The following is a 12056-nucleotide window of genomic DNA, read 5'->3' as shown; positions in this document are numbered from 1 at the left end:
CTAAGGACAAAACCCTTTTCTGCTGCATGCGTACTTTCTTGCATCGCTACAACTGTCACTACTTATGCCCTTCTGAAACATGCAGGCACACTCTCCACTTCCATCAATACTGAACCTAGAACAAAACAAAAAGATTCACTCTTTATTGACTGAACTTCATGAGAAACAATAAAGCACAACCTAAAATATGCAGTGCAAACTCTGGTGACTATGTTTCAACATGTGGGATGTGGAAGGAATAGAGGAAGTGAAATAAGCTGCATTTCTTTTCTTATCCAATTTTTACCTCCAAACTTTACCTGTGATGGTGAGAAGAAAGGGTTATGAGGGTAGTAAACGCTATAACAAAGGTCCATCTAGTCAAGGCTATGGTTTTTTCCAGTGGTCATGTATGAATGTGCGAGTTGGACTATAAAGAAAGCTGAGTGCTGAAGAATTGATGCTTTTGACTGTGGTGTTGGAGAAGACTCTCAAGAGTCCCTTGGACCACAAGGAGATCCAACCGGTCCATCCTAAAGAAGATCAGTCCTTGGTGTTCATTGAAAGGACTGATGTTGAAGCTGAAACTCCAATACTTTGGTCACCTGATGCAAAGAGCTGACTCATTGGAAAAGACCCTGATTCTGGGAAAGATTGAGGGCATGAGGAGAAGGGGACGACAGAGGATAAGATGGTTGGATGGCATCACCGACTCGATGGACATGGGTTTGGGTGGATTCCAGGAGTTGGTGATGGACAGGGAGGCCTGGCGTGCTGCGGTTCATGGGGTCGCAAAGAGCTGGACACTACTGAGCAACTGAACTGAACTGAAACACAATAAATCATTTTATAAAGGATGCAATTTTTCCTTTTATACTTCAAAATCATGCATTTTCAGTCACTAAGTCATGGTCTCTTTGAGACTCCATGGACTGTAGGCCTGCCAGGTTACTCTGTCCATGGATTTTCCAGGCAGGAATACTGGGGTGGGCTGTCATTTCCTCCTCCAGGAGATCTTCCCTACCCAGGGATGGATCCCATGTCTAATGTGTTTCCTTCACTGGCAAGTGGATTCTTTACCACTGAGCTACCTGAGAAGCAATATACTTCAGAATAAAAATGATCAAATAAATTTCTTTTGCCATTTAAAGATTATATAAAGGAGACATTATAAATGACATTAAATTGACCACTCTTCACTTGTTAAAAAAAAAAAATCAGACAGTCTTAAGGCTGAAATAGATGTTCACTCATCTACTCTTGCAACTACTGTCATTTGGGTATTTCTTGCTGGATAGGTTATGACACACATAAATAATTATAAATAAAATATCTTGAAAGGATTTACTACATTCCTATTTTGGGTCATATATAAAGAGAGAAAGTTCAGAGTTCAAAATAAGGAAAAGAAAAATAGAATGGAGAGTTATGATGATTCCTGGTATATAATTTCTGTTAATTAAAATGCTTTCAGCCATTGGGGAGTTCCTTTGTGACACAGGTGTCACGTCCTAACTTCTAGTGTAACTTGAAATTTTTATCTGCCTGTTTCCAAAATGTATGCGATTTCTTTTCCTATGCATTCTTTGGTGTTGAGTGCTCAATAATTGTCATAGGCTGAATTATGTACCCCCCTCTTCAAATTTATATATCGAGGACCTCACTGCTCATAGATCAGAATGCAATTATCTTAGGAGATGAAGTGTTTTAAAATGTTGGTTAAGTTAAAAAGGAGTCTTTACAGGGGGCCCTACTCCAGTATGGCTGATCTCCTCATAAGAAGAAGAAATCTGGGCACAGATAGGCAAGTGCACAAAGGGAAGACCATGTGAAGACACAGAGGAGAAGATGGCCAAGGAGAGAGGCCTCAGAAGAAATCAACCCTGCCAAACCTTTATCTGAGACTTCTGGTCTCCATAACTATTGTTTAAGCCACCGAGTCTGTGGTATTTATTACCGTAGCCTTAGCAAACTATTGCACCAATTTTAACCAACTTAGTTTTACTTCTCTCATCTTTTTTTCAAAGTGGAGCTGTATATAATACACAATATCTTCTCTCAAGAAAATTCCATAGTTGTTACGTTTGGTAGTCAGAAAGTTTTTGTTATACTTTGTCATATATTTTTCAAAGTTGAAAACATAATGATTGGCTATATTATTGGGCTCAAATCATTGCATGTGTATTTTCAGCCCAAATTGGATATAAACACAGTGATAACAGAAATGTCTCTAAATTTAGCAACCTCTGTTACTCTGTTACATCATACACATTTATCATGTCTAGTACCAAATGCCACTGGACTGAGACAGCATCTGTCCTTAGTAGGTGCTCAATAAATTGTAGCTAGTGCCCCCTCTCTATGGGGAAATCAGTATCTTTCCAATTTCTTTCTCCTCCATGAAATTGGAGAAGATCTTAAATATTTCAAGAACAGAAGTGAAGTCTACAGGCACAATCAATTCTTCAAGCTTAGGAACATAGAGAAAGTCTAGATTTTCAGTGGTCAATGGAAGCAAATATTTTGCCTTTATCACTTAATTTTCTTCCATTTCAGGCCACCAGTGGGTGTAGTAAGTGTAGGTTTGAGTAAACTTTCTAAGACTCCCATGCCAATGAGAATTCGAAGCAATAGTAAACAAACAAACCAAAAGCAAAGCCCTGAGAATAAGGCAAGGTTCATACACGTTGGATTTTCATTTCGTCTAGAATAAAAGTAATCTTTGTGGCTCACGAGTGGTATAGTCCATCTGAATGTGTAGAAATAAATATTGGTATCTGACCTTCGCCCAAGATCATATATTTGTCTGAAGCTTCTCTTTGGCATTTAATTTGTTGAGGGGCCTTTTTGGGAGATGGTGTAGAGGAAATTATGGAGGTGGCTAATCATAGATTTCTGCTTCCCTGCTGGCTCAGCAGTAAAGAATCTGTCTGTAATGCACAAAATCCAGGTTTGATTCCTGGGTTGGGAAGATCCCCTGGAGAAGGAAATGGTGACCCCCTCCAATATTCTTGCCTGGGAAATCCCATGGGCAGAGGAGCCTGGCAGGCTGCAGTCCATGGGATCACAAAAGAGTCAGGCACTAAACAAACAAGAACAATTATAGATTCAGAGTTCTTACTATCCTTAACACATTTATGAACAAATACACGCTATTAATGCTTACCAGTTGCTGAATACATCTCCATTTGTCCATATCCAGAGTTTGCTTGTGCTGTCCATTTTCAGTCCAATCCAATAGCAAGAGGGTCCCAGAAAGGGCATCAAAGATTCCTTTCACAAAATACAGAGTGCTCTCCTAGTTTTCTCATTCTTATTACCTCCAATGCTATGGTCATTTTGAGCCCACTACCCTCTTGCTAGAGTTATTGCAACAGCCTAATAACATATACTCTGCTTTTATATTTGTAATTCATGGGCACATTACATTTAAAAGAAAATGATTGTTTTAAAACTTAAGTCAAATCATGTCATATTCTTTATTTTTCATTTTCTGCAATATCTCCTAATTCTAGTTTAAAAAGGTTACAAGACCTAGATGGTCCCTATCCCTCACTCACATTCTCATGTTAGGTACATTGACTGGCTGCCTCTTTTCTGTTCATTGAATTTTCCAGGCAGGTACCTACCTTACAATTCATGTTCTCACTGTTTCCTTTTCTGGGAAGTTTGTCCCCCAGATATTCCCTTGACCAACTAACTCCCCTATCTGCATTACATTTTTGCTCAAGTGTTATCACTGAGTTGACTATCTTACTTGTAGTCTACCCACTGAAAACACTCATAAAATCCTCTCAACTTACAATTTTTTGCATAAAATTTACTAACTTGCAACATACTATATAATTTATATATTTATTGTGATTATTTTTTATTCCTTGTCTCTTCCTGTGTGATTTAACCTCTATAAAGACAAAGATCTTTGACTGTCTCATTGACTGATCTATCACACCCTTGAAGTATACCTGTTACAGAGTAGCTACTCAGTAAATTAAATGGAACATATACTGTGAAGGAGACATCTAACCGCTTCATTCTTGGAGTTGAATATGGCCAGAGATCCAGAGTGAGCCGTGCATTTTGTCTGGCCATCCATCCAAGTTTTTTCACGTTCAGATTGAAAGAAGCAATTATTATTGATTCGGTTCCAGCTTTGTGGACATATAATTGCATCCTCAGAGCATGTCTTGTTGTTGAAGATCACTGGATTTTTAGCTAAAATTAACACAGTAATTGAGAGGGAAAAATGAAGAAAGTGTAAGAAAATGAAAGAGTTTCACCTTCACTGTAAAAGATTCTCATATATTTCAGACTGAGAAAATATATGTTATTTCCATGTTCAGTTCAAATGATTTAACTGATATAATTCAGGAAAATTAAAGATCAAGAACAGAGCATAAAACAAATCACCACTGAAGAATACAGATCTATGCATACTTTAAAATGGTGGTAATAAACAAACTTTCAGAAACTCAATCTTCTTTAGACATTTTTCCTTCCATTTTTTTCATACTACTGGTATTTTCTTTATTTACCAGTTTTCTTCCCTGTAATTTACTATGGTGGCTGGGACACATCTCAAAATCTCAGAGACTTGGCTCCCTATTGCTGACTTAAGTGAGACTAGATTGTCTTTCAAAAACAGCACCTCTCATTAAAATTGTTCCTTTATCTTTAAACTCAAAACAATGGAGGGGAAAAAATGTTGAAATCTTACTAACATCCACTTTTTACTCTCCAACTTACTGCCACTAGGTAGATAAAATTACTCATGAAAGTGTAACAACCTTCAGAGAAACTAGGTTGAATAAAAAGGACACCTCTAACCCCAGCTGAAAGAAATGACTGGCTCACACTCAACAGTCTGAATTTGAAGACCCTCAAACTGTATAATAAACCAGCAATGTGGGACTATACATATGAGTCCTGGTATAAAAGTCAAGTGGAAAAACTCAGGTCACCAATATTAATTTCAAAATGATTTTAAAATGTCAAGTACAAGTAAACATCTTGTTCAAAAATCAAGTATTTGGCTCAGAACTTGGGTCACCAGAAAGCCATGTTTTCTAATTCACTCACTAATTTTTTCATTCATTCAACAATTTTTATTTGAGCTTCCACCATGTGCCAGATAAACTTTTGTAGTTTTAGAAGCACAACTCTATAAATAAGATACAAAAATCTTTCTCCTTAATGGGACTTACACGTCTAGTAAACTATACTAGTTTGTCATAAAATGCATCAAAGTAAAGGGGATTGGGACTGTTGGTGGAAAGAGGTGCAATTTTAGTGCAATAGTCCAGACAGTGTTCCATGAGATATTTATTAAAGACTTGAAGGAGGTAGCTGGGGGCACATATTCACATATAGGGGAAGAGCTTCCCAAACAAAAAGAAGACCTAGGACAAAAGACAAAGATGAATGTGTCTTCCTTCTTCACAAAATAGTAAGGATGCCAGAGGACTGGAGGAAAATGAAATAGTAAGAGATGAGATCACAGAGATAGGTGAATGACCAGATCCAACAGAGCCTTATGGCCATTCGTAGGATTTTGGCATCACTCCAACAGAATAAAAGACTTCTGCAACATTTTGCACAGATCTGATTTGTCTCAAAAAATTGTTAAAAATATACTCTAGAACTGTACTGCCTGAAATGGTAGCCATAGCTAGGTGTGACTATTGAGCACCTGAAATTGCTAGTCTAAATTCAGGTGTCTTGTAAGTATAAAATGAACACTGAATATCAAACACTTACTACAAAAAATAATATGAAGATCTCAATAATGTTTACATAGCTACATGATGAAATGATAATACATTGACTACGTTTGAATTAAATAAAATGCAATTAAAACTGTTTCAATTTTTCTTTAATTTCAATGTGGCTGTTAACATTTAAATGACATTTGTGACTCACATTACATTTTCACTGGGCATTTTGCTCTAGAAGGTCAAGAGTGGAAGAGAGAGGAAGATTTAGAAGATAGAAGATGTGGATTGGAAACAATCAAGAGGGTAGAAATGATGAAAAGTACACAGATTGTGGTCATATTTTGAAAGGCCAGGCAGAATTTTCTGATTATATTTGGGGCTTGAGAGTGGGGGAAAAGAGTCAAAAAAGGACTATAAAGTTTTTACCTTGAAAACTGGAAAGATAAAGTTGCTATTTCCTGAGATGAGGAAAACCACAGATAGAAGGGGCTATAGGAGATAGAAGTTTATCTATCACATTTTCTTTTGTCATATTGGACAATGCTAGGTTTGAGATGTTTGTTAGAGAGTCAACTAGGTGGATTTAACAATTTGGGATTCAGTGAGATATATATTTGGAAATCATCAGTATTAATGTAAAAGTTTTAAGTCTGGTTCAGGTTACCAAGAGTACAAAGACATGAAGAACTCTGCATTCAGATGCTTATATCTTTCCTTTTCTCCTTTGCTTTTCACTTCTCTTCTTTTCACAGCTATTTGTAAGGCCTCCCCAGACAGCCATTTTGCTTTTTTGCATTTCTTTTCCATGAGGATGGTCTTGATCCCTGTCTCCTGTACAATGTCACGAACCTCAGTCCATAGTTCATCAGGCACTCTATCTATCAGATCTAGGCCCTTAAATCTATTTCTCCCTTCCACTGTATAATCATAAGGGATTTGATTTAGGCCATACCTGAATGGTCTAGGGGTTTTCCCTACTTTCTTCAATTTCAGTCTGTATTTAGCAATAAGGAGTTCATGGTCTGAGCCACAGTCAGCTCCTGGTCTTGTTTTTGTTGACCGTATAGAGCTTCTTCATCTTTGGCTGCAAAGAACATAATCAATCTGATTTCGGTGTTGACCATCTGGTGATGTCCATGTGTAGAGTCTTCTCTTGTGTTGTTGGAAGAGGGTGTTTGCTAACACCAGTGCATTTTCTTGGCAAAACTCTATTAGTCTTTGCCCTGCTTCATTCCGTATTCCAAGGCCAAATTTTCCTGTTACTCCAGCTGTTTCTTGACTTCCTACTTTTGCATTTCTGTCCCCTAAAGCAAAGGAGAAAAGAAAAGATATAAGCATCTGAATGCAGAGTTCCAAAGAATAGCAAGAAGAGATAAGAAAGCCTTCCTCAGTGATCAATGCAAAGAAATAGAGGAAAACAACAGAATGGGAAAGACTAGAGATCTCTTCAAGAAAATTAGAGATATCAAAGGAACATTTCATGCAAAGATGGGCTCGATAAAGGACAGAAATGGTATGTACCTAACAGAAGCAGAAGATATTAAGAAGAGGTGGCAAGAATACACAGAAGAACTGTACAAAAAAGATCTTCACGACCCAGATAATCACAATGGTGTGATCACTGACCTAGAGCCAGACATCCCGGAATGTGAAGTCAAGTGGGCCTTAGAAAGCATCACTACGAACAAAGCTAGTGGAGGTGATGGAATTCCAGCTGAGCTATTCCAAATCCTGAAAGATGATGCTGTGAAAGTGCTGCATTCAATATGTCAGCAAATTTGGAAAACTCAGCAGTGGCCACAGGACTGGAAAAGGTCAGTTTTCATTCCAATCCCAAAGAAAGGCAATGCCAAAGAATGCTCAAACTACAACACAATTGCACTCATCTCACACGCTAGTAAAGTAATGCTCAAAATTCTCCAAGCCAGGCTTCAGCAATACGTGAACCGTGAACTTCCAGATGTTCAAGCTGGTTTTTGAAAAGGCAGAGGAACCAGAGACCAAATTGCCAACATCCGCTGGATCATGGAAAAAGCAAGAGAGTTCCAGGAAAACATCTATTTCTGCTTTATTGACTATGCCAAAGCCTTTCACTGTATGGATCACAATAAACTGTGGAAAATTCTGAAAGAGATGGGAATACCAGACCACCTGATCTGCCTCTTGAGAAATTCATATGCAGTTCAGGAAGCAACAATTAGAACTGAACATGGAACAACAGACTGCTTCCAAATAGGAAAAGGAGTTCATCAAGGCTGTATATTGTCACCCTGCTTATTTAATTTATATGCAGAGTACATCATGAGAAACGCTGCACTGGGAGAAACACAAGCTGGAATCAAGATTTCCAGGAGAAATATCAATCACCTCAGATATGCAGATGACACCACCCTTATGGCAGAAAGTGAAGAGGAACTCAAAAGCCTCTTGATGAAAGTGAAAGTGGAGAGTGAAAAAGTTGGGTTAAAGCTCAACATTCAGAAAACGAAGATCATGGCATCCGGTCCCACCACTTCATGGGAAACAGATGGGGAAACAGTGGAAACAGTGTCAGACTTTATTTTTCGGGGCTCCAAAATCACTGCAGATGGTGACTGCAGCCATGAAATTAAAAGATGCTTACTCCTTGGAAGGAAAGTTATGACCAACCTAGATAGCATATTCAAAAGCAGAGACATTACTTTGCCAACAAAGGTCCATCTAGTCAAGGCTATGGTTTTTCCTGTGGTCATGTATGGATGTGAGAGTTGGACTGTGAAGAAGGCTGAGTGCCACAGAATTGATGCTTTTGAACTGTGGTGTTGGAGAAGACTCTTGAGAGTCCCTTGGACTGCAAGGAGATCCAACAAGTCCATTCTGAAGGAGATCGGCCCTGGGATTTCTTTGGAAGGAATGATGCTAAAGCTGAAACTCCAGTACTTTGGCCACCTCATGCGAAGAGTTGACTCATTGGAAAAGACTCTGATGCTGGGAGGGATTGGGGGCAGGAGGAGAAGGGGATGACAGAGGATGAGATGGCTGGATGGCATCACTGACTTGATGGACGTGAGTCTGAGTGAACTCCGGGAGTTGGTGATGGACAGGGAGGCCTGGCGTGCTGCGATTCATGGGGTGGCAAAGAGTCCGACCCGACTGAGCGACTGATCTGATCTGATCTGATCTGATAATGAAAAGGACATCTTTTTTGGGTGTTCATTCTAAAAGGTGTTGTAGGTCTTCAAAAAACCGTTCAACTTCAGCTTCTTCAGCGTTACTGGTTGGGGCATAGGCTTGGATTACTATGATATTGAATGGTTTGCCTTGGAAACGAACAGAGATCATTCTGTCGTTTTTGAGATTGCATCCAAGTACTGTATTTCAGACTCTTTTGTTGACCATGATGGCTACTCCATTTCTTCTGAGGGATTCCTGCCTGCAGTAGTAGATATAATGATCATCTGAGTTAAATTCACCCATTTCAGTCCATTTTAGTTCGCTGATTGCTTGAATGTCAACATTCACTCTTGCCATTTCTTGTTTGACCACTTCCAATTTGCCTTGATTCATGGACCTGACATTCCAGGTTCCTATGCAATGTTGCTCTTTACAGCATCAGACCTTGCTTCTATCACCAGTCACATCCACAGCTGGGTATTCTTTTTGCTTTGGCTCCATCCCTTCATTCTTTCTGGAGTTATTTCTCCACTGATCTCCAGTAGCATATTGGGCACCTACTGACCTGGGGAGTTCCTTCTCTTTCAATATCCTATCATTTTGCCTTTTCATAGTGTTCAGGAGTTCTCAAGGCAAGAATACTGAAGTGGTTTGCCATTCCCTTCTCCAGTGGACCACATTCTGTCATGTTTAAATATGCACATTTATAATTCAAGCTAACAGAATTTTCTATGCTCTATCCTTCTATCTGGACAAAAATAACTTCAGAACCACATAATTGAAAACTATGTAAAAGGAGCATAGGAGTGATGAGTGTGTGATTTCTATTATTTTCTTTGATTAAATGGAAACTGAAGATATACTTCTCACAGAGCACAAAAAATATGCAATATTGTAAAGTAATTAACCTCCAATTAAAATAAATAAATTTATGTTAAAAATAAAAAAAATAAAACAAACAAACAAAAATATACATCAAATGTGTTATTTAAATTTTACAAGTGACCACTGAATACACACAGATACAAAAGTTTATGTGTGTTTGTGTGTGTATAGATAAGAATCAAATAAGACAAAGTAGGGCTGCTATTTTCCTCAGGATTTTTATTGATAATCCTCAGTTATCAATAAGAAATTTAAAAGAGAGTATCTATAAAAAATAATACAAGCATATTTTTGATAGTTGCTTTTGGAACCACCAGAAAGCCACAATAGTAATATAACTTCATCCTTTTATTTCTTAGTGAGAAGATTTATTTTAAACACCCTTTATTACATTAACAAGTATTTTGAAAATTCTTTTTTTAAGGCAAAACAAATCATCAGCCTTTTAGATATCTTATAAGTAAACAGCAGTCTTTCTGTTGGTGCATTTTGTATTGTGAAATGTTGGAAGTTGCCATTTCAACATAAGCCAACCCAGAGAGTATGGCATGGGATTATTCACTAACTAATAAAGTACAAAGCAGAAACCCTCAAGGTCAACCAGAAGACCCCCAAATAGGCTAAATATATTTAAATTCTCTAGCAGATAGAGGTTAAAGAAAACTACGTGTGTGAATTATTGAAGAAAAATAATGTAGCTCTAAAGAAGCTTGGATATAGGTGTGAAATCAATGCTCACTGAGAATCTGTAATGTAGAAAACAGCCTCACCATCTTTGTTTCTGGATATCCCATGACCATGCTCCCCAGGTGCAAAAGTAGAGTCACTAGTTTAATGTCACCCCAGAAACTGAAGTGCATCAAATAATCTGCATTTTTAAAGTATGACCAGGTAATGACAGCATTCTGACAAGTTACCAGGCCCTAGTAGTATTGATACATATGAGTATTTTGTTGTCTCTGTCAGGTTTAAGAAAAATAACAATGGTGATTGCAAGGCAAAACGTGGGGTGCTTTAATACAAGTCCCCAACCTCCAGGATCTAATGCCTGGTGATGCGAAGAGCTGATGTAGCTGATGTGGAGCTGATGTAATAACAATAGAAATAAAAGTACACAATACACGTAATGTTCTTGAATCATCTCGAAACCAATCCCCACCCTCCGCCCCCATTCATGAAAAAATTGTCTTCCAGGAAACCTGTTCCTGTTGCCTAAAGGGTTGGGGATTTAAGAGACATGTAAGTACGACTGTGAGGGAACACGTAAGGGGAATTCAGTTCAGTTGCTCAGTCGTGTCTGACTCTCTGTGACCCCATGAACTGCAGCATGCCAGGCCTCCTGGTCCATCACCAACTCCCGGATTCCACCCAAACCCATGTCCATAGAGTTGGTGATGCCATCCAACCATCTCATCCTCTGTTGTCCCCTTCTCCTCCCCTCAATCTTTCCCAGCATCAAGGTCTTTTCAAATGAGTCAGCTCTTCGCATCAGGTGGCCAAAGTATTAGAGTTTCAGCTTCAGCATCAGCCCTTCCAATGAATACCCAGGACTGATCTCCTTTAGGATGAACTGGTTGGATCTCCCTGTGGTCCAAGGGAGTCCAAGAAGACTCTCAGGAGTCTTCTCCAACACCACAGTTCAAAAGAATCAATTCTTCGGCACTCAGATTTCGTTATAGTCCAACTCTCACATTCATACACGACCACTGTAAAAACCATAGCCTTGACTAGATGGACCTTTGTTGACAAAGTAATGTCTCTGTTTTTTAATATGCTGTCTAGGTTGGTCATAACTTTCCTTCCAAGGAGTAAGCGTCTTTTAATTTCATGGCTGCAATCATCATCTGCAGTGATTTTGGAGCCCCAAAAAATAAAGTCAGCCACTGTTTCCACTGTTTCCCCATCTATTTCCCATGAAGTGATGGGACCAGATGCCATGATCTTCGTTTTCTGAATGTTGAGCTTTAAGCCAACTTTTTCATTCTTCTTTTTCGCTTTTATCAAGAAGCTCTTTAGTTCTTCACTTTCTGCCATAAGGGTGGTGTCATCTGCATATCTGAAGTTATTGATATTTCTCCCGGCAATCTTGATTCCAGCTTGTGCTTCTTCCAGTCCAGCATTTCTCATGATGTACTCTGCATATAAGTTAAATAAGCAGGGTGACAGTATACAGCCTTGACGTACTCCTTTTCCTATTTGGAACCAGTCTGTTGTTCCATGTCCAGTCTAACTGTTGCTTCCTGACCTGCATATAGGTTTCTCAAGAGGCAGGTCAGGTGGTCTGGTATTCCCATCTCTTTCAGAATTTTCCACAGTTTATTGTGA

General features: G+C 38.7%; 1 protein-coding gene across 1 annotated transcript; it reads right to left on the bottom strand.

Annotated features, from left to right (window-relative positions):
• On the bottom strand, positions 1-4325 carry LOC102389108 (C-type lectin domain family 2 member H). The gene is made up of 3 exons (XM_044940625.2): positions 4007-4325; positions 3146-3252; positions 1-115 (listed from the first exon to the last, which is right to left on the bottom strand). The coding sequence occupies exons 1-3, from the start codon at positions 4073-4075 to the stop codon at positions 1-3; spliced, it is 291 nt and encodes a 96-aa protein (XP_044796560.2). The 5' UTR covers positions 4076-4325.
• Between the last annotated feature and the right edge of the window lie 7731 nt (positions 4326-12056).

The sequence above is a fragment of the Bubalus bubalis genome, chromosome 4, assembly GCF_019923935.1.
Source record: "Bubalus bubalis isolate 160015118507 breed Murrah chromosome 4, NDDB_SH_1, whole genome shotgun sequence".
Classification (NCBI taxonomy): Eukaryota; Metazoa; Chordata; class Mammalia; order Artiodactyla; family Bovidae; genus Bubalus; species Bubalus bubalis.
The sequence above is the reverse complement of the archived record's forward strand: the minus strand, read 5'-3'. Positions and strand labels throughout refer to the sequence as shown.

What these genes read in the sequence shown, in the direction of transcription:
- LOC102389108 (XM_044940625.2), bottom strand. Translation starts at nt 4,075, where the DNA reads ATGGATGGCCAGACAAAATGCACGGCTCACTCTGGATCTCTGGCCATA. An exon ending in TCAACTCCAAGAATGAAGCG is followed by an intron (nt 3,253 to 4,006) that starts GTTAGATGTCTC and finishes ATTTTGTGAAAG; the next exon opens with GAATCTTTGATGCCCTTTCT. An exon ending in GGAGATGTATTCAGCAACTG is followed by an intron (nt 116 to 3,145) that starts GTAAGCATTAAT and finishes GTTTTGTTCTAG; the next exon opens with GTTCAGTATTGATGGAAGTG.